Here is a 27725-nt window from a genome sequence, read left to right on the forward strand (position 1 = left end):
AATTCTTTTAAAGATCACTTTGTTTGTTATTTTGCTGTAAGTTGAATATCAGTAGTTATTTACTAGCAATTAGGTTTTACCTATAATTAGATAATTTAGCTCAGTCATAATAATAATTTTCAAAAGTGTGCGTTGGGTACGGTTGTGATAAATTTTGTGTGTGATAAGTATTTCTTGTCCTTTTCCTATAGATTAAAAAAATCTAACATAACTAAGACAAACTACGAAAGAGAAAGGAAAAAGAAAATTCAATATGTACAAGAAATAAAAATGATTTCACAAAGAATTCTCGTTAATTTTGTTTAAAAAAATATGTTTTGTTATACTTAATACTACTATTCATAAGCTTAATTTGAATATTTATATTATGTTGTATTACATATTATTGTTACTAACGACAATAAAAGTCATAAACCATTTTGGTGTTTATACCTATTGTTTTTAAACCTATTTTTATTCCTGTGACACTCGCCCTTTTCTTGTATGATTTGATTCTATAACAAATCCCTCGTATTTCAAGATAGTGTTTCAGTATTTTTACGTAGACAAATGTTCAAATTACAATTTAATTTTCCTAGCTAACTGGTAAATTAACAAAATTATTGATGATAAAAAAAAAGCGGTACGACCATACCCAGTCTTCCCTTACATATGAAAAATATTAAAATTACATAGTATAGTTATAGTAGTAGTAGTTGTATAGTTATGGTTATAGTAGTAGTAGTTACATAGTTATGGTTATAGTAGTAGTTGTAGTATACCAATACATAAAACATTGATAGTATTGTAATAACAAATGTATCGAAATATAAATGTATTTTGCATATAAGTATTTCATTATGAAGTGTGCTAAAATGACCATACTGTTTTGAAGTAGAAATATCAGAAGTAACATTTTTTGTTTGAGAGCTATTGATAGAATTTCTGACCCAAATTTCTTTGTTTTATAAGATTGAAAACTACGACGATTTTAGTTCACTTTACCCTTTAGGTAAAGAATTTATAAATAGTTACGCCACATTTCTTTTTCGAGCGACAAAAATCCTAGCACCGTTAATTGTTTTGTAGGTAAAAAATAAATATTGATTTTATAATAATAAAGAATTCGCGGAGATATCACAAGCTGATAAGTTATCAGTGGTCCTCTTTTGTCAGTACATTTATAACATTTTCCTATGTATGTGACATGGTAAGCTATATAAAAATAGGAGCCATAAAATTGACAGTTCATATACATATCTGTTTTTATTTCAAAAATTATACTCATACATCAATAATAAAAACACGCACACGCGTGTTTATATATATATATATATATATATATATATATATATTGTAGAGTTTCGAACAATATATACACATGTATATATATATATATATATATATATATATATATATATATACAAACATTTGTTTATTTTCAGATTCGAACTGCGATTATAGTGCACTTTCTTCCAGAGGTTCCGGTGCCAGTTTTAAAATGTCAATACCACTTAAATGTCGAAAACTCCAACGCAAAACTATTAATTTGATCATGACAATTCGTAATGTCTCATGAGAAATTTTTCTTGAAACAATTTCAAAAGATAAACTGATCTACATAATTTAAATGAAATATAAAGTATAAAATATTCGAGCATGGCCACCCTAAAAACCCATAATGTTCTGCATAAACAGTTATGTGACAACGTTCGTCAAATACTCACCTTATGCGATTTGAGTAAATATATCCAAGTTATATAATTTAGCAGTTAAACACAATGTATTGCCACTAACGCCTAACCTAAACTAAACCAATATTTTGTGCATAAAATCACTGAGATATATAGTCAAACCACACTACCAAAAGCAAAACATGTATAGCCCTTTAATCCTTCCCACGATTTTCTTCTTCATTCCGAAAAACAAAAGTCTGATTGAGTGAAATTTAACCCAAGAAAGAATGGGAATCCAACAAACATAGAAAACGGCACCTGCGACACTAACAACAAAGTTGCATATTGTAATTAGCAAAAACAAATACACGGCACAGTGTTTAAACGTTAGATTCGTGTATCCAGCGCGCTCGCGAACGTCAGACTAACGCGCCGTATCACATCCCGATCGGGAAATCTAAACGAGGGCATACGACTATACGACTATACGGCTATGCGAGCGACGCGCGCGCCTTCCACACGAGGCCGTAGACCGAAGAGAGGGCCAAAACGGCCGCCGCGCGACGCACGGGTACGGGTACGGGTACGGGACACGATAGACTCGTGGCTAGCGAGCTGTAGGAAAAGGGCACTGGATTTGGTACCCTATAGAACATAATATTACTTTATTAACTTCCCATAGGGCAAGTTATAGTAATCGCAAAAAAATCAAAAATGAAATTTTTTATATATCTTTACGTTTCAGAGGTTTCTGAACATTTTAGCATACCTTAGAAAAAATGGATGTATGTGTGTGTGTATGTATGTATGTATGTACGTGTGTGTATGTATGTGCGGATACAAATTTTCGTCGACGATTTCGGGAACACGGATCAACCGATTTGAATAATTCAAAAAACATGCAATTCGTATTGATAAGGAAACGTGCTGATTAGTTTTTGGTAAAGGCAGGTCTAGTCGTTCCGAAGATACGGGGCAAAAAGTTCCGAAAACAGTAACTCAGTTTTTAAGAGAACAGAGCGTCTGATTTGAATAATTCAGAAAACATTTCACTTGTATTGATAAGATGAAGAATCGATAAAATTTTCATAAAAGTAGGTCTAGCGGTTTCGAAGATATGGAGGAAAAAGTAAAAAAATGAGCCATTTGGCGGTCAAAAATGATCATTAGACATATGCACATCAAATTATCAGATATTTTATAGAGATTTTAACAATAAGTATAATTTTGGTTTACATTCCTATGGGTTCCGTACCAATGTTTACGCGTTAGACGTCGACGCGGCGCTTACGCGGTTTGATATTTCGTCTTTATGCAGTTAAAGCAGTACGATTGCTTTGAAAAAAAGTTTAGATCTTTCAAAATATGTCAAAATAAAGAAAACATTTTTTTTCAAAAAAAAAATTAAAAAAAAAAATCAAAAAAAATTTTTTTTTTCAAAAAAAAAGAAATTTTTTGTCTAATTGTTTGTCAAAAATCTTATTTTTTCAAAGTAATTTTTTTTCAAAAATGTTAAAAAATTAATGATTTTTGGTACGGGAAGTTCCAGCAATTTGCCTTAAGGCACGATGCCTTAATTGCCTTAAGACAGAATTCCACTTACAGCTAGTTTAAAAAAGCTTTAAAATGATTTGTAAAATTTTTAAAATAATTGACTTTTTGAAAATTTTATTCAATGCAATCGCGCTGCGTATCTATTTTAGATAGGAAATATCAAAGCGCGTAAGCGCCACGTCGCAGTCTAACGGATAAACATTAGTAAGGAATCCACAGAAATAAAAACAAAATGTGTAATTATTATTATAATTGCTATACAATATCCGATAATTTGATGTGCATATATCTAATAATCTTTTTTGACCGCAAAATGGCTTTTTTTACTTTTTTGTAGAATCTCCGAAACTGCTGGACCTGCCTTCCCAAAAATGTAATCAGTTCTTTGTTTCGTCAGTACAAATAATGATCCGTTCTCTCAAAAACTAAATTGACCTGCCCCATTAATACAAATCGAATGTTATTTGAATTATTAAAATCGTTTGATCCGAAATCATAGACGAAAATTTGTATCCGCAGACACAGACACACACACACATTATATACAGTTTTTAAAGTGTCAAAATGTTCAGAAACCTTTGAAACGTAAAGATACATAAAAACTTTCATTTTCGAGTTTTTTTCGATTACCATAACATATTATAATATTAGTAGATATTATTATGGTTTTGTATAAATGTTTATGCATTGGAAAGAAATAAAATAGTTGTAATATTTTTTTCAATTGTTACAATCGACCGAAGGTTTTCAGACCTATTTATTTGAAGCAAAGATTTTTCGTCTAATAAAAATTCCAGTGATTGAAACAAAAAGTATTCTGAAGAATGTAGTAAATATGTGCTAGTTTTAACTAGATGAGGCATAATTTTATCTCAAAACGTTTGTAACATAATTAACGTATCACTAACTCTAATTATAAGTTAACATTATTTGGGGCTTTGCGTAAAGTTTCATGCTAACCACATGTACTATCAAGTCGTTGCCGCACGCACTACACCAATAATAGAGAAACGCGCCGTCGTCGCCCGTACTACTTGAATGCACCGTAGTCAGACTCCAAAAAACGCAAAGAATAAAAATGACAACAGTTGATAAATGATGAATTAACACAAGGTTAGTGCTAAAAATACTTCATAGATAAGAAAAATTTACGATGCATTACGCATGAAAACTAATATATGTCCATGTAATTAGATGACGCACTCATAGATAAATTTCGAACTATTATATTTTGCATACTCATAGATATTCCATATTTCTAAAACAGTTTGTGCATTATTGCAAAAGCACAATACTATATATATGTATATATATATATATATATATATATATATATATATATATATACTTATTAATCACCAATTCAAAGCTTCAAACTCTCTTATTAAACCGGCACATCATCTGCACGCCGCTTTATCCCGTACTATACGGAGGCGGTAACTGCACGACGCAGGGCGCTTCCAAATCGTTCGCATTAAAATCGCCTATCGCTTAAAAAAATTATTGGTTTTATTAGAGATACAATACACATTTTAGTGATAATTTGTGCTTTATATAGAAAGTTCTTTTAATTTTAATGCGCAGTTTATAAGATCAATTCTTAATAAAAATATATTTTATTCAGAGTTTGTTCATTAGTTATTTATATATAATTTTAAATCTCTAATATAAATAAAGATAATATGTATAATCCAAAATATAATATACCACGACAGTGTATTGGTGCATCATCAAATTGAAACAATGGTTTGATGAAGCTATAAGCACACTTGGAAAGATTCCGTATCAATATTACAGTATATAACACATGGAATCGATTTAGAATGAACAAAAACTTACTATTGCATCACATGAAGCACATCAAATATCGTACTAAAATCTAAACAACAGTATATTGAGTTTATTTTAGTACAATTTCTTTTCAACGTTGGCGTTGCCATGTTTAAAATTTGATATTTTTAATCATTATTTGTAATTTTTATTTTATACTTTTATATTAAAAAATATTTGTTTGTATTTAATATGTCGACTTAAAGTCGTGGATGTTCAATTATCATACTGTTCAAGTTCACCAAAAATTAATAAATGACTGACTACCATTATCTCTAAAGAAGCCGTTTATCTCTTGTTAAATTTATATCGTAGTTTATTTTCAGATTGTATCCTTCATAAAATGAAGAAAAATCCAAATAGATTGAGAATCCTCCCTTTTCTACCCCTCTTGAATGCGCCCATGCAATGGATCTACTGCGCGTGAGGGGTACACACAGAATGTGAGCTCAAAGACAAGAGGGAACTTTCAGAATTAGGGACAGGACAGAAATACCCCAAAACACTGTATCGTTTATTCAGTTTATTGATTATAAAAGTGTAACGGTACAACATTCTTATTATATCCACCATGCTAACACGTTTTTGTGTAAAATCAATGAAATGCACATTCGACAACTAAATAATGTATGTAAAAAACAGATAGTAAAGCAGGTCTGTCTGGGCATTTACAGTGCTTGCATATATGCTTATTTATATATACACGAATTCTTCAAATCTTATTCTGTCATTACATAATGCAAAAATATAACTTTCATGAACCTGCCGCAACCGTTTTAGCTTAATTTTTAATATAAAATAGGTATCGATCTAAAACATAGAATATGAAGTCCATGAAGTGAAATTTAATAATCAAAATGCACTGAAAAACTTAAATTAAAAACTTATTCAACAAGCCCCAATTATATAATAACATCGTAATATGATTAGCTGTTAAACTTTTCCCTACGAAAGTGCTTTTCGTAGAAGTGTCGCTGCTGTACGGGAACATTGTGCCCCTCAGTTGCACTACTGAGCGGACAGTCACAATGATATATTCTAAGATATTTCTATCATTATTAATAAAAATGTGTTAAAAATTAAAAATTACGCTACTAATTAACTATAAATTACAATAAAAGATTAGAATTCAAAGTGTTAAATCTAGAAGCAAAGGCAAACACAACATGTCGTCCATGGACGACATCCGTATGTCTTGTGGATGTCGTCCAGGAATGACATCCGTTGCTGAAGGGTTAATAAGCTTACTACAACCTAACAACAAATGCTAATTAATAGAATTAATGAAAAATCCAACAAATTCTAATTAATAGAATTAATGAAAAATCAAATAAATGCACTTATAATTAGATAAAATATAAAATAAAAATGCAAAATTGTTCAAATATTGTCACATTAAATTAAGCAACTGTCTCTGGAATTCGTATTCCACTCAAATTTAACGTTTATTATAACATTAATTAATAAAATCTTCAATTTCTCTTTCAAAAAATAAAAAATAATATAATATCCAATATTGAAATAAATTGCTAAAAAATACGCTAGATCATTACAAGTCATAAGATTGATCAGTTCGAAAGCATCGTTGAACCTTTAATATACCAATATGCGAATTATATTTGTTTTTATGTATATTATAAATATGTAAATAAACATAGAAACATAAAACAACATCAAACATATTGCAAAGAAAGTGTGCAAGAAGAATGCTGTTCATTGTTCCAAATTAGAAAGTTGCGCCTCCAGAGCAAAACAATATTTGTATGCTAATATTGTGATACAATAAATATCGTGTATCGAATTAATAATTAAAATGACTGATAAAATAAAGCAAATATATTATTCAACAATAATATATAATATGCAATTAATAAAAAAGCTGCATGTGTGTGAAACATAATGCATGTGTACTAGAATTCGACATACTTTGAAAATCGCCACGAGTTGAATTATCACACTAAAGCTTTTAATCTTTATGCAGTGATATAATAAATCCTCAATTATTGTTGTACTATATAGAGTTCCGCGTAGTATACAGTGTATTTTACGGCATATTCAATTATTAGTAAAACAACCTATTTTGATTATTGCAGCCATTTCAAAATTTTTACAAAAGTTGAATACCTGAAACAATTCAAAATTTAAAAAACTAAAATTTATCTGATATTTGTAATTTGCTTCAAAAAAAACAATACACCTCTAGGTTTTAAAACATTGCTGCGACCACATGTTACTGACAAACTATATCTAGTGTCGTAGTAGACTTCTTAAAATTAATATGTTGAGCAAGTTTCATTCATCAGAATTTGTCGTGGGGTTGGTTCTCCCTGTGTTGGAAACAAGATCTATGCTCCGCATGAGCATCAGACAGACTTCATTTATCGAATGGGCGGACGCATGCGCTCTATGGAGCATCGGTCGATTTTAGGGCTCTGTACCCCCAAAGGGTCCAATATTCAACCCCAATTAATAATTCATACCCAAACAATATTAAATGTTCATTGGGAATTACATTAGATATATAGAATTTTGAATATTAAAATTAAAGGCATATTCTCATATAAGGTTTTCCTTACTGATTTTCTTCGATTCACAATCTTCAAAAAAAAATCATCAAAAGTAGGCAAATTTAACCTAAACGTACCAAAATTGCAAAACAATACAACGAAGATGTACCGATTAACATTTTTTAATTTTTTTTTAAGAAAACAAAGATCGGAATTTCTCTCGAGATCATGAACTTCTCCTTCGAAGTTAATTATGCCTATTAGTGAATAAATGTGATTCAAAATTTGGAACCCGCATAAAAATGATGTAAATTTAAGCCGAAACAAATATAAATATGATAAAGACGATTATGAATGAAAAAACGAAAATGAAAATTCCAAAAAATATAATTCTGAATGTTTTTCTTTCAAAAGTTTTCAAAGTTTTCTGACACCTACTTCACATCTTTGAAGACGATTTAAACTTGATATTTCAAAAATTTCATAAACCTATTCCATAATAATTGCTAATATCGAAAAATTGGAAAAATTTCTATTATTGAAATTTTGTACTAAAATTTTATGGAATTTTATTTTCGACACGCTTATGTACATTTATGTCATTTGTTTTATTTGAAAAATTGAAAATGGAATCGTGAAGATTCACCAATTTGATAATAAATTCAATAACATATTCAGATATTTATGAACAATATGTGGCATGCGCTAGTCTAATACAAATATTCATCATTTAGTTGTAATATCTTATGAAACCAACCGATTTGTCGGATCTCGAATTTAAAACATATGAACAACTATGGTACCAGATTACCATATACAAGATTTTTATAAATCATATTTCTTTTATTTTTCATACCTTAACCAAAATAAATGGAATATCTAACTTATATAACAAAATAACAATAATTTAATATTCAGAAAAGAGAAGAGAAAATGCGAACTGACCTGCTACTATGCGCATTTTTCAAATCGAGCATCTCAAGCTGCAATTTTAATTGATCGTTTTCTGTTTTCAGGAGATCCCGCTCAGCTCTGATCGCCTCCAGCTCTGCCCTAAGTTCTGATATCAATTTCTCCTGATTTGAGTCCTCGCTCATTGTTACAGTTCGAGTTAGGTGCAAAACTTATATTGAATTTTCAACAGAAATAGGAAAATCTGAAAAATATATCATACTAAATAACATAATTCAGTATTTTATTCGTAAATTTACAACACAGTTAAGTGATTATTTATTTTTATTATATTTATTAAGAGCCTAATACTAAATTAATGTTTTACAAAATTTTACAAATTCAAATCGCACTACGCAATATAAAATAATCTAAATTATTAACTTCCCGAAGGAGAAGTTTATGTTTTCGACAGAAAATCCGACAGGCTAATTTATGTTTTCACTAATTTTTTTTTCTTTTTGAACAGTAATCAGAACCTTACGTCCTATGAGCTGTTGGGCTGAAACTTCTCCTTACTTCGTATTTTTTAGATGGTAACCCAATCCATCCATATTTGATGATTTTTTTTGTTATTAGAATTAATCTAATAGGGCTGACATTTTATTGGTGCAGCAATGCCGGGCAAGGGCTATTTTCACTTGGAAACATATTGCTATCTATATTTTCAAGTGAAAATCGTTGTCACTGCTGCCTGACAACAGGCTGCTCAAAGTGGGTATCGAATCCGGGACCTCTGAAACAAGTCCCGCCGCTCTTAACCGCTTACCTACGGGCGAGCCCGACACTAAAATTGAGAAAAAGTATGTATGTGTGAATGTGAGCCGACCTTTCATCAACGTTTTTATTTTTTTAAAAAATAAATGACAGAACCGATCTCGAAAGTTTAAAAACCATTCGATAAAACGCGATTACGACTCCGCGTTGACAAATTTTGCGAAAATTTGTTGAATTTTATAAATTAATTAAAATTTAGAATAATAGGCTACAATTTGAGGACATACAAAAAAGAACGTGTCTGTGCATTGTAATTAATATAATTAAAGATTTCATAATGTGTTTGAATGATATCAATTGAAAATTGCATTGTTTCGACTTAATTGAAAGCGAAAACTTGATTTTCGAAATAAACAGTTAAATCTAAATCTAAATTCCAATTTCGATTGATTAGGTTAATTATTACACCTATTGGGAAGTTTTTGCAACTTGCCCTATGGCAAAATGCCACTTTTAATTAGTTTATTTATTTTATCGGAAGATTAACTACATCATATAATTTATTTTGATTTATGGGCTCGCCCCTAGGTAAGCGGTTAAGAGCGATGGGACCTGAATCAGAGGTCCCGGGTTCGATACCCACTTCGAGCAGCCTGTTATCAGTTGGAAATATAAATAGTAATATGTTTCCAAGTGAAAATAGCCCTCACCCGGCATTGCTGCACCAATAAAAATACTCGCCCTATTACAGAAATTGTAATAGTAATATATCATATAGAGATGTGACAACTGATTGGGTTGCTATCTGACAAACAGACTAGTGTTTAGTCAAATCAGCACAACAGTTTATAGCACTATTGGGTTCTGATTGCTGTTCAAAAATAATTTAAAAAAATTTTGATTTACATTTTAAATAGAATTATTTACAGTAGTTACCTCAGTGAATACAAATACTAGATCAAATTAATAGGCCATATTTTTAAATTCCCGTAGGGCAAGTTATAGTAATCGCAAAAAAAAATCGAAAATGAACATTTTTATATATCTTTACGTTTCAAAGGTTTCTGAATATTTTGATATATCTCAGAAAAAATAGATGTATGTATGTGTGTGTGTGTATGTATGTATGTGTGTGTGCGGATACAAATTTTCGTCGACGATTTCGGGAACACCGATCAACCGATTTGAATAATTTTACTAGTGGGGCGCATGGCATCGTGCCTTAAGGCAAATTGCTGGAACTTCCCGTACCAACAATTTTTTTTAAAATATTAACATTTTTGAAAAAAACTTACTCTGAAAAATTAGATTTTTGAGAAAATATAAATTTTTGACAAAAATTTATTTTTTTTTTTAGAAAAAAAGACTTTGAAGAAAAGTGTATTTTGAAATATTTTGGAAATTTTGAACTTTTTTTCAAATATCGAAGCGCGTAAGCGCCGCGCCGCCGTCTAACTATAACTTACCCTACGGGAAGTTAAAAAACATTCGATTCGTATTGATAAGGAGACGTGCTGATTAGTTTTTGGCGAAGGCAGGTCTAACCGTTCCAAAGATACAGGCCAAAAAGTGCTAAAAATGGTAAATCAGTTTTTAAGAGAACGTAGCGCCCGATTTTAATACAGTAGAACTCCAATTATCCGAATTAATGGGGACCGGGACCGATTCGGATTATCAAATATTCGGATAATCGGAGTTTTTTTCAAAAAATTGCCATTGGAGAGAAAACAAGTTACGATTTGATATTGCACTATTTTTTTATTGAATTAAATGAAAGAAACATGATATTTTCACATGTTGTAAATAATAAATAAAATAAAATAAATGTTTTAAATAATATATAGAAGCCTACACTGGCTTCGCGGGTGGAAGAATAATAGCCTACTTAGACTTTTTTGGACAATTTTTTTTCTGAAAGTGATTCGGATAATCGGCAATTCGGATAGTCGGAGTTCGGATAATTGGAGTTCTACTGTAACTCAAAAAACATTTTATTTGTATTGACAAGATGAATAACTGATTAAATTTTTGGAAAGGCAGGTCTAGCGGTTACGGACTCTCAAAAGTTAAAAAAGTGTCATTTGGCGGTCAAAAATGTTTATTAGACATATGTACATCAAATTATCAATATAAAAGATATTTTATAGAGACTTTAATATTGTGTACACATTTTGTGTAATTTTTTTTAGGTTCCGTACCAAGATTTTCAATTTTGAAGTTTATTTATATGGTTCAAACAAATGTGCTTGACATTTTCGACAGTATGGAATAACCAATTTATAAAATTGAAAAATCATTCGGTTCGTACTCAATCGCGAGGCGTTTTTGCCGCTTCGGAGCCTCCGAATCGGAGGTATGAAGCGCAAAGAGTGTAAAAACGGTTATGCAGTTTTTGAGAGAACGGATCATCCGATTAGATTGATTAACAACATTTTGCTTGAGTAGACGGTGTGCAAAAAATGCATTTACAAAAAATTTAGTAATTTTGAAAATTTTCAAAAATTTCCAAATTCTCAAAATATTTAGAAAAAACGTTTTTTTCAAATTCCTAATAAATTCAAACTTCTAATAAAAATTCTAAATTATCAAAAAAATCAAATTTAAAAAAAATCCACTCTTGTAAACGTACACATAAGTTGTTCATAAAATACGCTCGTTGCCCAATTTAAAAAGCACTTATAAGTTTACAGTATGTAAATAAATAATCTGTTTGAAATTATTTAAAATAATTATTGATTATTTTCATTCCTCGAATGTTTAATTACGGTACGGAAAGTTCAAGCAATTTGCCATGCCATGCGTTACTAGTTACAATTCAATTAATAGGCCATACAACAACCAGCGGAAGGGTGATTTTATAGTTTGTAATGACGATTAGTTGATTTTGTTCTTATAATATCTTCAATAAATGACACATTAAGATTAAGATCATCGTACAGAGTCGTATTGCAAACATACGAGATTGCACCTAACATCATTCTGAGTAGTTTTGATTGAATCCTCTGTACCAACAACGCTACACGTTAGATTTGCTAGAGTAGCAACAAAGCTCTATTCCATATGACTAAATAAATATCATTATTGTTTTGTATACCAATATTTTATTTTCAGGAGCTTAATCTGGATTTGATAAATTTTATTTTTGTTGTGATATGGCATTTTCAGTTGCGTCAACAATCAATTTTTTTTTTTTTTTTTATTTCTCTTTATTGAATTACAATCTGTTTTTACAAAAAGGAAGACATTCAGTAATTTCGATGATATATGAAATATTAAACCTTAGATCTAAAAGGTTACCCAGTAGTAAACCTTTTCAATAACAATCAAAATGAATTTCAAAATGTTTTACTCTAGGGCAAAATTGCAAAATTTTCCGATTTCTGAATACGATGTCAGGATTTGCTGATATTCAGAAGAAAGAAACATGAAGATTTTTGTAATAATGCCTTCGTCAAAACTTCGTTTGACATCTAGGAAGACACCAGAGCGATATTGTTTCAATTCAAAAGCTTTATTGATATGGTCGACAATTCTGCGGCAATGTTGTGAAGTAGAGTGTTGCTTCTTATGAGTTGGAAAGAAGTCAGTAGCAAACAGTGTATCTTATTGAAGCAGAAAATTTTCCAGTAGTTTGGATAGTATTGAAAGTAAACTTGACAGGTCAATAACCAAATTGGGATATCTTTGCCGTTCTTAATTTGGCGAGTATTTTATTCTTAAAATAGCATTGAAGATGTAGTTGATAAAAATTTGTCGATTCTCCGGCAGTTTCTTGGCCATCTTAGGAGTAATTAAATCGCAACCATCACAATCGTAGAAAGCGATTTTCTTGATATATTTTATTACTGCATTCCAAGTAGTGGATGCTCAAATTAAATACAGGATCGTCGATGAATTGAAACTAGGATCAGGATCATTGATTAAAATATAGAGATTAAATGAAATCCAAAGAGGTCACTTTTTTCTCTATCACTCTTGGCTCAAAATTGACCGTCTATTAACCGCAACAACCCGATTTTAAAACAAAGCTTAAGGGTATTCCTAATCGGTTTCCAAATAGACTATATCGATCAAGAGTAGGCACATAATGTAAAGCACTTGTCATTCAATTCGCTCAATTTTAATTTTACTTTATTACTTCAATTATTAGGAATATTTTTGTCAGTTATTAAATGGCTATTTTGCCACCTGTGCCTAGATTATGTTTTCAAAAATTAATCAATTACACTGCGCGACAAAAATAGCACTTTTATTTTTTCTTCGAACTTTCTTTTTTAAATCCACTTAGAATAGCACGCTGATTTCAAATATACCTTCCGATTTTTCGTAACAGCTCCAGTTTTTGAGTTTTGGGGGACTACCCCAATTAATCATTTCGACTATAATTATTGTAGTTTAAAGAATAAATAAGAGTTTTATCTGCTTTGACTCTAAGACGTTGTGTGCATAATTCAGATAGTTTTGTTAGGTAATGGTATTACATCTGTGGTTAATATGTTTTCGACAAATACCGGAAACCTATGTCGAACTGCGTAAAGACATAGTATTTCACTTAAAAACTGAATTGCGCAATGAGGATCAGACATGGGTTATTCATACTATGTGAAAGAATTGCATAGTGTGTTTACGCCATCATCCGAAAGAAAGAAGATATGCTATAATTTTAATACCCCCATCGTTTAGAAAAAAAACTCAGAATCACCACGACGATTGTTTCTTCTGTGTGGTAAATGCCAATGAAATAAATTCAGGCAATAGAAGCAAATGGTCATACCACACACCAAATTGTATTGAGGTTCACTTATATCAGGTCAGTTACACAATTCCTTTCCATGCTAATGATGAACAACCTGGAACATAAACATCTCCTGTCTACCAAGTAATGGATGCAGAAACCAACGTTAAAAAAGAATACAGGAAAAATTTAAAACTAGTATATTTAATGTGACTGATTTGAATTCATCAACCGCACTCTTATTCAGAACGGTTTTCGGAAAATGTTGGAGATATTAGCGAAAAGCAGGGCGAGAGTATCCACAAAGACATCGGGACTTTGGAGGAGCGATATCAAGTAAGGTAAGACATCCCCATGATGGCTGACAACTTTTGGAACTAATGACAAAATCAGTCAGATCTTGTCCACACTCGAAAATCATGTAAAAAGACTTTTGATAGTATAAAATGAAATATGTTGTATTTTTTATTGAAATTTGAGGTAAAACTAGCATATTGGGAAACAACTAGAGCTGTTACCAACTTTCTGTTACTGTTTTCGGAATCAGCTCCCTCGAATTACATAAAAATTATCATAACATCTCAGGAAGAATTTTTAGTGTCGTGCAGTGTTATTAATCAATTTTTTATTTCTGCTGTTACAGGTTGCGTTTTGCGGATCTATATAGCATCGCGGAGAACAATATTTAACGCGTTGCCGCATACTTTTAATTTGACGATCGTGCTTAGAAACACACTTTTTTTAAATTGTTTATGATTGGCAGATGAAATATCGAGTGTAAGTTGTATGTTTGGAAGTGAAAATTATTAACTATTATTAAATTATTAATTATTAGGCCGTTATTTGCCTACATATCGCTAAAGATCGGACGGCTATAGCCGTCATTTGTGGCTACGTGTTAAAGAATTTATTGCTGATTCGATTTCTTCTGGCTATCTCAAAATGGTTTCGGTGTTGATATCAATTTGTCTTGCTATTATGCAGACCAGCAGACTGTGCACAAAATTAGCAATTATAGGTTAGTGAAAACAATCATAAAGTTGCCTACCCTTTGGATTGATCAGACTAGAACACCTAGAATTCTTGGAATTGAAAAATGCACTGCTGAAATTTTATATCAAATATTTATTTTAAATATCTACATTCTGAAGTACATCGTTAATAATAGTTTAGTTTTAATTCCCACTGTATCTATAATTATTAATCATAGTTGTTCTGTTGCTTGCAGATAATTCGGATAATTTTGTTGATTTTATATTATACTGAATATATTACGAGAAATTCAAGCGCGCAATTCAAATTTATTTCTCAAAAACTTATAATTAATAAGTTATAATTATTGAATTATATCTTTCAAGAATATTTGTATATTATTCCAGAATCTTTATTATTAAATTTATTTAACAATCTTCAACATGTTTTTGCAACTTGTCAAAATACCTCTCTTATGCTTTACAACTTGCTTATCGTGAAAACTTGAGAATTTTATTGCTGCGCTTGCGTTTCGTTTTAACCAATGGTTAAAAAAAACTATTAAACATTTATTTTTAGGTTACCTACTCGAAGAATTTATGAATTGTATAGTTTGACATAGTCTTCCAATATCTGGCATAAACTAGTGGTGTATGGGATCTTTAGGCAAATTGCTGGAACCTCCCGTACCCGTAGTTAAATATTCGAAGAATATTAAATGTTTTCAAATACATATATTATTATAAATACTGTAGCATGACTGTAACTTTCATATTTGTATTTTATAAACAAAATATAAGAGCTTCAAAATGATGTTTATATAAGTTTACATGAAAAGTATATGAACTAAACTTAATAAAGCAAAGTTGGAATGAAAGAACTTATCTCATATTTCTGAAAATTATATAAACTGACTTACAAAGTTTCAATTATTTCAAGTATATAAGTGAGGTTTAGAATTTAAGCTAGAATTAAAATTAAAACCCAAATTATTTTCGATATTCAGAAAATATTTGAAGTTTGGAATTAGTGCTCTTAGTAGATGCACCGTACAAGCATAACCGTTCTGTGTTTTGTACTGATCACCGTTGACCTGCACTCTTAAACAAAAAATACATTTCTGCAACACGAATTAGAAATGATTTGTTGTATATCTACATGTGTTATAAATTTGTCTGAAAGATATCAATTGGAAATAGCATTTATTAGTATTTGGTGAAAAGCAATTTTATTTTTGAAATCTTAACTACACCTTAATTAATAAAACCTTAATCGTAACTAAATCTTAATTTTGATTGATTGAGTATATTATTTCCACTTTTCGGCAAGTTATTGTAAATTGCCTTAGGATGAAATACCACCAAAATAACAACTCGATATTTCAGAATATGCTTTGTATTCCTCAAAAATTGAAGTGAATTGTACTATTCTATTCTATTATATATACGAATGACAAATACACTCGTTAATATACAAAATCATGCGTCAATCACGGTTAACTGGTTAAGACCCACTTCTTATTTTAATCCATTTCAAAACCCCCAAAAAACATTTGAAGATTTCGTAATATTCAAAATGTTTTAATACTAACATTTTATTATTTTATAGTACCAACAATTTTCCATACAAACAACAGTTTCTGATCAAAATTGGCCGATCAAAAATCTTAATTCGAGCTTTTCTCCTGAATATGTAATCTACCTAGTTTTCAGTCAACTATTACAGTTTCATTGTAACAAATAGTCAATAACAAAATATGCGCTCCAGTAAATTTACGTGCGCATGTTAATATGTTATGTGGACCGAGAGAATACGTTACATTTCTGTGCAGTCAGTAAGCGGCAACCGGCGATGATAATGGGGCCTACCTGACAAACGTAACAAAAGCCGTTACTGGGCGTATTGCTACGCAAATCACAGTCGAGCGAGGAACAGAACAATATCGAATAAAGTAAATTAATGTTGATAATATGCAAATTAGTTATTAAAACATTTGAAAATAAATACTTTATTGAAGCTATACATATTGAAATGTTCAGTTCAACACTAAATAATGGATACATTAAGATCCTTCGTTGACCACTTAGGTATGGACAACGAGTATACTCGACATTTAGTGGACGACCGTCATATGAACATGATGCGTACGGACTAGAGATGGGTAACTCACTCCGGAGGTATCACTCAGATACAACTCCTCCCTCGGAGTGAATCCGAGTGGAGTTGTCTCACCGGATTTGTCATATCCAACTTCCCTAAACTGGTACTATAAATCTGTTACTGCGTTTTGCTTTGGGAAGGAAGCTGTCGCTTTCTCGTCTCAGAGGCAGTTTTATGACCTTTTAGATATACGCTTTTTCCAGAAAATACAAAAATATTACTTCAAAGATACAGAACAATGAAATTGTGTTCAAGTGTGAATAGCTCCAATGTAAAATTTATTGAATAGTAAGGGGTCATATTTCTAACTACGACAATCTTTGGCCGTGAATGACGGCAATCAGGAATATACATATCAAAAAATACACGAAACAAAATACATTTAATCTGGTTTTTCCATAGTCTGAAATAACAACACTTTAGAGTGCGAAATATATCAGTGACGTTAATAGTATTTAAGCAGAAAAAAATATATAGTATTAAATTTTTACTTTTACACAATTATATAATTTAATATGCTAATCGAACTACCCGATATAATATTAATTCTCAAATGGAAGTAGCAGAAAAAAAATTTGAAATCAGAAGTATTATTATTTGGTGAAAATATTTTATGATAAATGTTTTGCTTTTATTACAAAGTTTACTACATTATTTTTATATAAAATTAATCCAAAAAATCAATTATTTTCTCATCGAAAGAACATAATTAAATTGAATTTGATTCTCAAGTTTTGCGCGTTTACTTTGGTCAACACTGTTAAAATTACGAGTCATTGAGTCGATCATGTGGTCGATCAAAAAATTTTACAACTCGTCATTTATTTGTGAAAAGAAAATTTTGAAAAATTATTTTATTGATATTTTTTAATTTTATTTTATTCATAAATTTTTATTTCAAAAAATTAAATTGGATTTGACAAATCCTTAGATGCATAAACAACGCACTATAGAACGCATTTGTGTCAAGTATTTCGGTTTCAAAGTTGTCGGAGTCGTGGAGTTGTTAAGCGGATATAACTCCTCCCTGAAGCGGAGTCAAATCCGAGTCAATCCGGCTTCGGATATGATAAGCCCATCTCTAGTACGGACAGTGCATGCAGGCTGTGAGCAACTTTTCGTGGCCAATAACCGTGCCGAAGTGGTTAAGACGTGGAGTCCTACGTTATAACATTTCGCTTTATGTTATGACGTTCGGTTTTATGTTATGACGTCAAAAAATCTCGAAATATCACGTGGAAGGAGTATATCATTTTCAAAAAAAATAAAAAAAAATAAGTTTTTTCACGTAACTAAAAATACACTTGATGTTTGACGGGGAGGGGGTGTTAATTTTGAATATCACCACGTATCACCAAGGGGGAGGGGATCCAAAAATCCTTAAAAACTAGCTCACGTGATTAATGGACGCCCCTTTAGGACAATGGGTCCCATGTTGAGCCGTACGGTCATCCATTTGGAAGTTCGGTACTCCATTGACATTGACAAAATCGTCGGATGATCATTGTGCAAACAGTGGCGGATCCAGCTTTGGCACTAGGGGGGAGGTCACATAATTGAATTAAAGTTCTCAATGAGTATGTTAAATTTTGGGAGTCTTTGACTCCTCCGTTCTTCTGTAATAAGTTACATATTGAAGTTATAAAATGTGTTTGGCAACAAAATACATAAATAAAATCATTATGAAGTAATTTCAATGCTGAATTAGTATTCTATCTAAGTCTTAAGACAAGCTCGGGGGGGGGTCATGACCCCCGTGACCTACCCCCTGGATCCGCCACTGTGTGCAAAGGCTTTGTAATGACGTCAGTCCTAATCGTGATTTGCGCAAAACAACACAAATGAAGACATATTGTTATGACGTTGAAAAGCCCAATAGTCAATCGTTTATTTCATTTTTGAAACTGATACAAAACAAAGTACGTGTGTCTTATTATCAGTCAAGTACAAACTAGGTGTATATGCTATAATGCTATGTGCCTCACATAGAAATCGCATGTTAGCGGCGTGCCTACCAAGTCCACAACAACAAAATTCATACTCAAATGTTGAAAGTTGTTTGCGCAACAACGGTTACCTTATTTTTGTGTGTGTGTATAGAGCTTCAAACAAAGAATTCAAATGTAATAAAAGATATCTAATCGCTAAAAGATTTTTAAAGAAAAAAAAAACAGATTTATTTACCTGAATAATTGATTTACACTAACATGATAGCTTTTTATTAATTGGATTCTTTATTCGAAGCTATACACAAAATATAATATATACAATATATATATATATATATATATAAATGTATATAACTATGTGTGTGTATACATGCGTGTGTAATTTACTTACAAGTTATTGGTATAATAATTTAGGTATAGGTATATATAATTTTGTAAACATATTTTAAACAAATAACTATATCTAAAATAATTCACTGTCAAATCTTTTAATAATCATGTAAAGCTTGGCCTACGACAAATGCACTCATTAACATTTAAAGTGGGGTTATAAAAACAATTCCAGTATAATTTGGTTTCGAATTGGTAATTACACATGCAACCTATTCATTCACATTTAGATATTATACTTACGCAAATTACATGAAAATTTTGTTTTGTTCAGCGGTATTTTAACCCATTGTATAATGAGAATTAAAAATAAATGAAAATTCGGAACCCCACGGACAGAAAAGTCGTTCGCAGAATTATTAGGAAAGCAAATCGAATATTATTTGGAAACATAGAACTTTAAATATGATGTTATACAATATAATTAAGTGCTTAGAATAATTGAAATAATGCAAATGGTATTCATATGATTAGGTTCATAAAATTCATTCAACGTTAAATAAATATAGCAAATAGAGTAAAAGTAATTACACTAAATTCTATATATGTATATGTATATATATATATATATATATATATATATATATCTTTATATATACATATGAAATTTTCTATAAATTTATTAAAACATTTGTAAACAATATGTCAAATTAAATGTAATATGACAGATAAATTCAAAGAAATATTACCTTGCGAACCCTTGACATGATAAAACTTGTTGCACACTATAAATACCAAACAAAAATAGCACAAATACACAATTAAAATTATTAAACTGTATATAATATTCTATTATACGATAAAAATAAATACAAATGACAATGACAAACAAACGTTGGCTGCCATTTTGGTAAAATATTACTGAAAGCACAGATACAACTTTTCATTGATCATAGATAGCAACCCAACTTGCACTAACTATATTGAGATGGCGCTGATCTCGCCTGCATTTTGAAGTTATTTGTTGAAGTGAAAGTAGAAATAAGTGCAGAGTATAAATATGGTATAAATAATAAATATATTGAAATTGCATAGTTCATATATATTAGATAAATTAATACAATATAAATTTTAAACAAAACTTCATCATGTTGTGAAAATTAGTTTCATTTACATCCTCTTGCCATCTAGTGTGCGATTTTTCACTAATAAGGCTAAATAAATAAAATTTTAATAATCATTATATTTTATTAAAGTTATTCTATTTCACCTTGAAAAAGACTTTGGTAAACGTCTGACAACTATCATATCACAATATTATACTTTTCTCACGTTTGTTATTTCAAACGGTTATTTAAACGGAAACCCAGATTGTTTCGTTTATATGATTTATTAGAACAACAGCCGCAAATCAATCAATTTTGTACAGCGTCAAGTAAAGTTCTGTTATCAGAATAAGAGTAATGATTCAATTCAATTTTTTACCTTTTGCCTTGTGACAAGTTGCATAAACTTCCCAACACGTACGTATTAATTGCACGTTTAACTAATCTACTTAATCATTAGGAATGGAATACTATAGTCATATTTAAGGAAAACTTTAATCTTTTAGGTTGTTTGTTTATACCATGAACTCTATCGTCATGTTAAGTTTCAATAAAATCACAAAAAAAAACTTTATTTAACATTTAATTACGAAGGAACGGCCCACCGATCTTTACTATCCCATCAGCTCGATTCCCAACTAATATCTTTTCTACAAATTTTGGCTCACATACACATTCGCTCAATTAAATTGAATTTCAAATTTTAGCGTCTATTCTAAACTATTTGGAATAAACTTGTAACTGCAAAATAACATAAAATAAGTAATTCGGATTTTCTCAAATAAAAAATAACTTACTTTTTCTTCGGGAAGTTAATGAATATTATATAAACCTCCTGGTGAATAACTACAAAATTTAACCTCCTGTTTGCATACAAAATTTTATTTTTTTTCTTAAGATTTAACGAAATTCAGAATGCTAGATTTGCTATCTATCACAATCAAAAAAATAAATATCGCATTGTTAATCAGATCTATTAAATTCACTAACATTTTAACAAATTTATTTTCTGTCCCTTACTATTTTCATTTCCACAATGAAAACTATAAATTCTTTTGCGAGGAAAGACCAGAATGTTAATAATATCCCAATAATATAGAATAGGTGGCAAAAGGTAAATGGAAACACAAAAGTGAGTTAACCAGACAATTTTTTCATTTACAAATAATAGATAACTATAATTTATTAAAATATATATAAATATATATAATTAATAATTATAATCAGACTTTTTTATTGATTATCAATAAATAATTATAATATACTTTTTTAATAATCGATTTATATAATAATCCTAGAATGATATAATATAAGGTTGCTCGAAAAGTCACTTCATTTTTTTACCACCTAGGATCTAACTATATTTTTTTGAACCTAAAATCACACTTAAGCCCTATAATTATTATATGATTTGAAAGCTTATATTTTAAAATTTGTGTGTAAAAATTCTAATTAATTACAAGCTGTTGTTTTTTAGTGGTGCCACTTTGAATACGAAAAGAATTAAGCAGCATTTTCGACATGTTTTACTCTTTTGGTATAGAAAAAGTAAAAATACTGTTTAAATCAAAATGAAATTGACTGAAGCATATGGAAATGGCGTATTGATAGTACAATAGTGCCAAAACTAGTTTGCTAAATTTCATTTCTGGTATTTTGGTGTCCAAGAGCACCACGTCCAAAAAGTACGGTTGAAGCTGATAAAACCACGAGAAAAGCATTAGTTGATGTAAACCGGCAAATAACAATACATCAAAACCCCTTGAGTTCAAATTTATCAATTTTAACAATTTATGCCCACTACTTAAAAGGTCTGGGATTTTCCTCGAAGCTCAATGTATGGTTGTCATAGAAAAAAACCTATGTCGTCGCACTAGCGTCCGCTATTCGCCTCTGAAAAGTCCTAAAAATGTTTAGGTTTTGAAGGAAATTGTCACTAGGAATATCAATTTGAATGTAAAGAATACAATGCACGCTATTTCCCATAAAACATAAAAGAAAAACCTGTTCAAAACAGTTGCAAAGCTGAAATTCGCCAAAAAAGGTGATGCAGAGTATGTTTGGTGATATTTTAATCGAGTTGTTCGTTTTCAGCTTTTTCAAGATAAAATAACAATTAATGTGAATGCCTTATGTCATCAGCTGGATAAACTTAATGATGTACCATTAACATGGGGTATTCTAATATTGTCTAGGTGATGTACTTTGTTAGAAAAGGTAAGAATTAACACACAAGCAAGGTATAGTATTGCATCATGACGACGCAAGACCTCACATAATTTGGTGCATCGCCAAAAGATTTTACAGCTTGCTTGAGGCATATTGCCGCATTTATCACATTCTCCAGAACTGCCATCATCGTACCATTACTTGTTCCAGTCAATAAAAAAAATTTTAGGCGGTAAAACCTTTACCTCAAATGAAGAGGTCAAAAAGCCTTTTGATCAGTTTTCTGCCAGTTACGATCACAAAATTTAAGATCTCGGAGTTATGCTAAATATGACAAAAGATGTTCGATTAAAATAGCCAATACATATTTTTTTATAGTATTTGTTTATTTTATAAATATTATGTGCCAAAATGTCTATAAAAAACAAAGTTACTTTCCAAACAACCCAATAGAAAAGGTCGCTCAACAAAAATTAAAAATTCATTAATACAAATTTCAAAAAGCATTTGATTTCTATTGACAAGAAAATGTGCGTATAAGGGGCAAAAATGGTAATTTAGTTTTTGAATTCAAATTTCAAAAAGCATTTGAAGTAGGTATGGTCTTTGATGTCTTGTTGTCTATGGCGAGACTTATGATGTGACCATGACAACTGATTGTTAGACTACTCTACTCTAACCTATAATTTCGTTTCAGTTCAGACACGCACGTTGTTTTGTGATTATTATAAAATATAAGTCGAAATACATTTGTTGACTACAACGGAATATAGTTTTTTTTTAGTACGTTTACTAAATAATATCAAGATGAGTGAGTTCGTCGACAGTCGTATGGAATTAATGATTCCTGAGATGAAATTAATGTTGAGAAACAAATTAGCAACCAAAGATGAAATAATGGTCCTTATTAAAAGACGTAAACACTTTGAACACAAATTGGCAAAGCATACAAAATCTAAAACGGATTTTATAAATTTTATCATGTTCGAGACGAACTTGTTTCAAGATATTAAGAAACGTAGAGATATTTATAATATAAGGAAAGATGTAGATAAAATTGACTTGTCAGTTGCTAGGCATATTGATAGTTTATACAAAATTGCTTTAAGCAATTACTCGGCTGATATATCCTTATGGATGTCATATATAGAATACTGTAAAAGTGTTGGATTTAAAGATTCCATATCTAAAGCATTTGTTCGTTTGCTGCGGATTCATATGGATAAAACTCAGTTATGGGCAATGGCAGCTAAATGGGAAGTCGAGGATAATAACAACGTTGCAAATGCCCTTGCATATTTAGCCAGAGGCATAGGGCATCACCCCAACGATGCATGCTTACATTCTGAAGTATTTAACTTGACTTTATTACAATCGGGTAAGAAAAATGAGGTTCCAGACATCAAGCAGGCAGAGGTTATTTATAATACAGCTGTAAAAAATATTAAAGATGTAGACTTTTTGATTGGTTTAATGAAAATTGCAGATAAATATCCTTTTGCTCGCCCATTACGTGATAGAATTGTAAGTGATTTAAAAGAAATGTATCCCAAAGAAGAAAAGGTCTGGCATTACATTGCAAAACTAACTTTGATGAATAAAAATACTATAAAATGTTCAAATGAAAGGTTTGAGTTGTGTCTGTCTATATACAAAGAAGCTGTTGCGGCAATACCAACCAAGAACATGTGGAGATGGTACATTGAGACTCTTGTTGAGTTGAATAGTGATTGTGAATGTTTTATTGTTGATGAAAGAATTGCACTTGAAGAAGCAATGGAAGAAGCTCACAGTTTGGGGATGATGGAAGCCGAACACTACATGGAATGGTTAAAACTTCTTAATACCAAAAGTGGAAAAGAGGAGGAAATTTTAAAAATAATGAGTGACTTGTCTAATAAAAACATGTTATCAGTAGATCTCTGGCTAGTTCTTCTACAATATCATTTGAGTCGTGGAGAGCATAATATTGGCCAACAAGTGTTTGAAAAAGCTATAAATGCCTTGGGTGAAGATGCTTATTTAATTTGGAAAGCAAATATTATGTATTTTATTTCCCTACCAGATGATGATGCTGGTGAGAAAGTTCAAGAAATGTTTTTGGCGGCGTTGCAACAACCTCCAAAGATCTCACAACCCATGAAGCCCAGGTATCTCGAATGGCTTGCAATGTCCAAGAATATTACTTGGGCACGAAATGCATATAAGGCCTTGGTTCAGTTTCCACCATTCTGTTTAGATTTACATAGAAAAATGGCACAACTTGAATCTTCACAAGTTGATCCAGATATGGATAATTGGAGGAAGTGCCATGAAGATGCTACTAGGTTATTTGGGAAATGTAATAAAGATGTTTGGATTGATTTTATTAAATTTGAAATGACTGATGGGGGGCAACCAGAAAAGGTCAATATTTTGTATAATGAAGCGAAACATAACTTAAAGCAAGACTTGGTACACATGTTCGAACTAGATTTTACTCAACTAACATCATCTCTTGCTGAAAATGAAGTAGAAGGGTAAAACGATATTTTAGGAAACATTTTTATATTAATGTTATTGTATAGAAAATAAGCATTTAATTTATTTTTATGTTAGATAATGCAATATCCTTACAAATTACTATATACTAAATAAAAACAATTGTTACAATTGTCCAGTGTTAATTAAGAATGTTAAGATAAATGTGTAAATAATTTGTATGTTACAATTTTAAATTTGCTGTTAATCGAAATATAAAAATCTTATATGTAAATGTTTTTAAAGTACACCTATACCCCACTTTACATGGAAGATAGGTACCATAAAAAAACGAGTAACTCGAAAAAATTACTTTTATATGGAAAAATCGTGCTAAACAAAAATCACTATAAAATAGCCCTTTTTGTTAGTTTTTAATATAATGAGCAACAAATAATTTATTTCAACAACACATTAAGTTTAGTTTTGATCATAAAACGGTAGTTACCATCTTATTTACATATTTCCATCAAAGACATAGACTACTAAGAATTGGTATCTGCAACTTAATCTGCAGACTGCAACATACATTTGTAGTGTTTGTATTTTGACACTATATAGTAATGAAAATGTTAATGTAGATACAAGCAAGATATAGCTTAGTGTTTATAATTTCGTGTAAACGCAAATATAATAAATTTTGCTAAGAAACCGTGTAAGATCAAAAACGGGGATAGGTGTATAGAGATCTCACCAATTTAATAGTTGTATTTTAGATCACTAATTAGAATAAAAACTAAAATCATAAAAAGGTTTTCTGAATACAGAATTAAATATTTGTAATTTCAAACGATTGCTGCAGATGTTTCTGAGAAGTAAAGAATATTAACAAAATAAATTTCGTGAAAAGCCGGTTTTCATCTCATAGATAACAAAACAAATTTTGAAAAAAATATTATATAATTGATTGCTATCATGAGCTGCTATCCAAGTACGAAATACCACATGCTTTTGCTTTTGATTTTCCTGCACATAATCCGACTTTTCCAGATGCAAAATAAAACTACAGATTTATATTCTTGACAGGAATTATAACCCTAGACAATATAATAATAATAATATAACGTACTGGCCGTACTGGCGAGCGGAGCGCCGCGCGAACATTTCGAATTTACAAATATGGCCGAAAACGTAAGGTTCTCACAAAGTGGCGCTGTCATAGGTTGATTTTTGACAGTTGTGTAATATGGTCCCTATGATTATATTGAATGTTATTCTAATCCTGATATAATTTTTAATAAGGAGGTTTAGTAATATTAGCCAATATGGCAAAGTATTTAGGGCTAGATAAAGTCGCTCGCTTATTTAGGATTGTGTCTGCTAATGGCGGAATTAGAGGAAGTCTTGCAAAACTGGCAAGGTACTAATATAAATTCGTTGCATAATTAATAATCTTGTTATTTAGGATTTAATATTTGTTTATACAACGGAACCTGATTTTACAAATTTAGCTATAAGCGATATACGACCCATCAATTACACATAATTGAAACTAATGGATTAGACTCATTATGTGCAAACAATTAGTAGTGGTGTTGAACGGTCTAAGCAATTTTGGCAATATCTAGTATATCTAGAGTTAAAGATCACGCTATTACATCTTGCATTTGTTGTACTTAATTAAATAATTATATATAATTTATATTGTTACATGGCATTTGTTATCTGTTGCCTGTTTTTTTTTAGAACAGATGATTTAAAACTGGGCACTCTAGTAGGAGAAGACAAATACGGTAATAAATATTATGAAAATAATGAATACTTCTACGGACGTAATAGATGGGTCGATTATGCTCCACATGTTGGATTAAATTATGATGCCTCCCAAGTGTGTCCTGAGTGGTTTGGTTGGCTCCATTACAAAACGGATCTTCCTCCAACAAAAGATCCAGCCAGAGTGCATCATAAATGGATGTCGAATCATAGTGAAAACTTATCTGGAACAGATCGTCAATATGTTCCATATTCCACTACTGTTCCCAAAATACAGGCATGGAATCCCAATGCAAAATAAGTCATGAAAATATTTGGATTTACTTAGTCTAATTGTAAATAATGTAATATCTATTTAAAATATATGGAACAAGATCAAGTTATTGTATGTGAATCCTTTTTGTTAAACATAATTTTACATTATAAACATATATTTTATTGAAAATTATGTGTGATTTTGTTATCACACCAACTTCAACATCTTGTCACATTTTTTAATCCATATTATTTTTACGTTAATAATTATTTTTTTAATATAGTATGTTTCAGCAATATGATCATTAATAAATTTTCTCTTGTAAGCATGTAATTATTTTCTATATATTTCTTAAACTCCTTGAATTAAGATAAAACTACATTATTATACTATCACATAAGCTATATTTAATTCAAATTAACTGTAGAAGTTTGCAATATTTGACAATTCTGTAGAAGAGCTAAAAAAATAATACCACTCTGTCGGCTTAACCCATCGTGAGTGATTATAAATCCATTCTGTCTGTAATATTATAACAAAGGGTATGCGTGCATTTCCATATAAAATCAGCCCCATCTTGGAATCAAATAATTTACACTCT

The 27725-nt window shown here is 30.5% G+C and overlaps 3 protein-coding genes across 3 annotated transcripts in view; 2 read left to right on the plus strand and 1 right to left on the minus strand.

Moving 5' to 3' along the window:
- Positions 1 to 20256, minus strand: part of LOC113377149 — a 91344-nt gene extending 71088 nt beyond the window's left edge. Inside the window, exons 1-2 of the mRNA XM_026617364.1 lie at positions 20110 to 20256; positions 8492 to 8702 (exon numbers count right to left, since the gene is read on the minus strand). Coding sequence (XP_026473149.1) covers positions 8492 to 8643 — 152 coding nt within the window. The 5' untranslated portion in view covers positions 8644 to 8702; positions 20110 to 20256. The remainder of the gene's footprint in view (positions 1 to 8491; positions 8703 to 20109) is intronic.
- Positions 20257 to 23285: 3029 nt separating this feature from the next.
- LOC113377100 (U3 small nucleolar RNA-associated protein 6 homolog) lies at positions 23286 to 25170 on the plus strand. Its single transcript, XM_026617295.1, has one exon. It carries the CDS (start codon positions 23443 to 23445, stop codon positions 25156 to 25158), a length of 1716 nt encoding a protein of 571 aa, XP_026473080.1. The 5' UTR covers positions 23286 to 23442; the 3' UTR covers positions 25159 to 25170.
- Positions 25171 to 26400: 1230 nt separating this feature from the next.
- On the plus strand, positions 26401 to 27264 carry LOC113377556 (NADH dehydrogenase [ubiquinone] 1 alpha subcomplex subunit 12). The gene is made up of 2 exons (XM_026617916.1): positions 26401 to 26515; positions 26842 to 27264. The coding sequence occupies exons 1-2, from the start codon at positions 26421 to 26423 to the stop codon at positions 27167 to 27169; spliced, it is 423 nt and encodes a 140-aa protein (XP_026473701.1). The 5' UTR covers positions 26401 to 26420; the 3' UTR covers positions 27170 to 27264.
- Positions 27265 to 27725: the final 461 nt, after the last annotated feature.

Source organism: Ctenocephalides felis, unplaced genomic scaffold (assembly GCF_003426905.1).
Source record: "Ctenocephalides felis isolate EL2017-DRISC unplaced genomic scaffold, ASM342690v1 CF-g0.4_SCAFFOLD_01886, whole genome shotgun sequence".
Classification (NCBI taxonomy): Eukaryota; Metazoa; Arthropoda; class Insecta; order Siphonaptera; family Pulicidae; genus Ctenocephalides; species Ctenocephalides felis.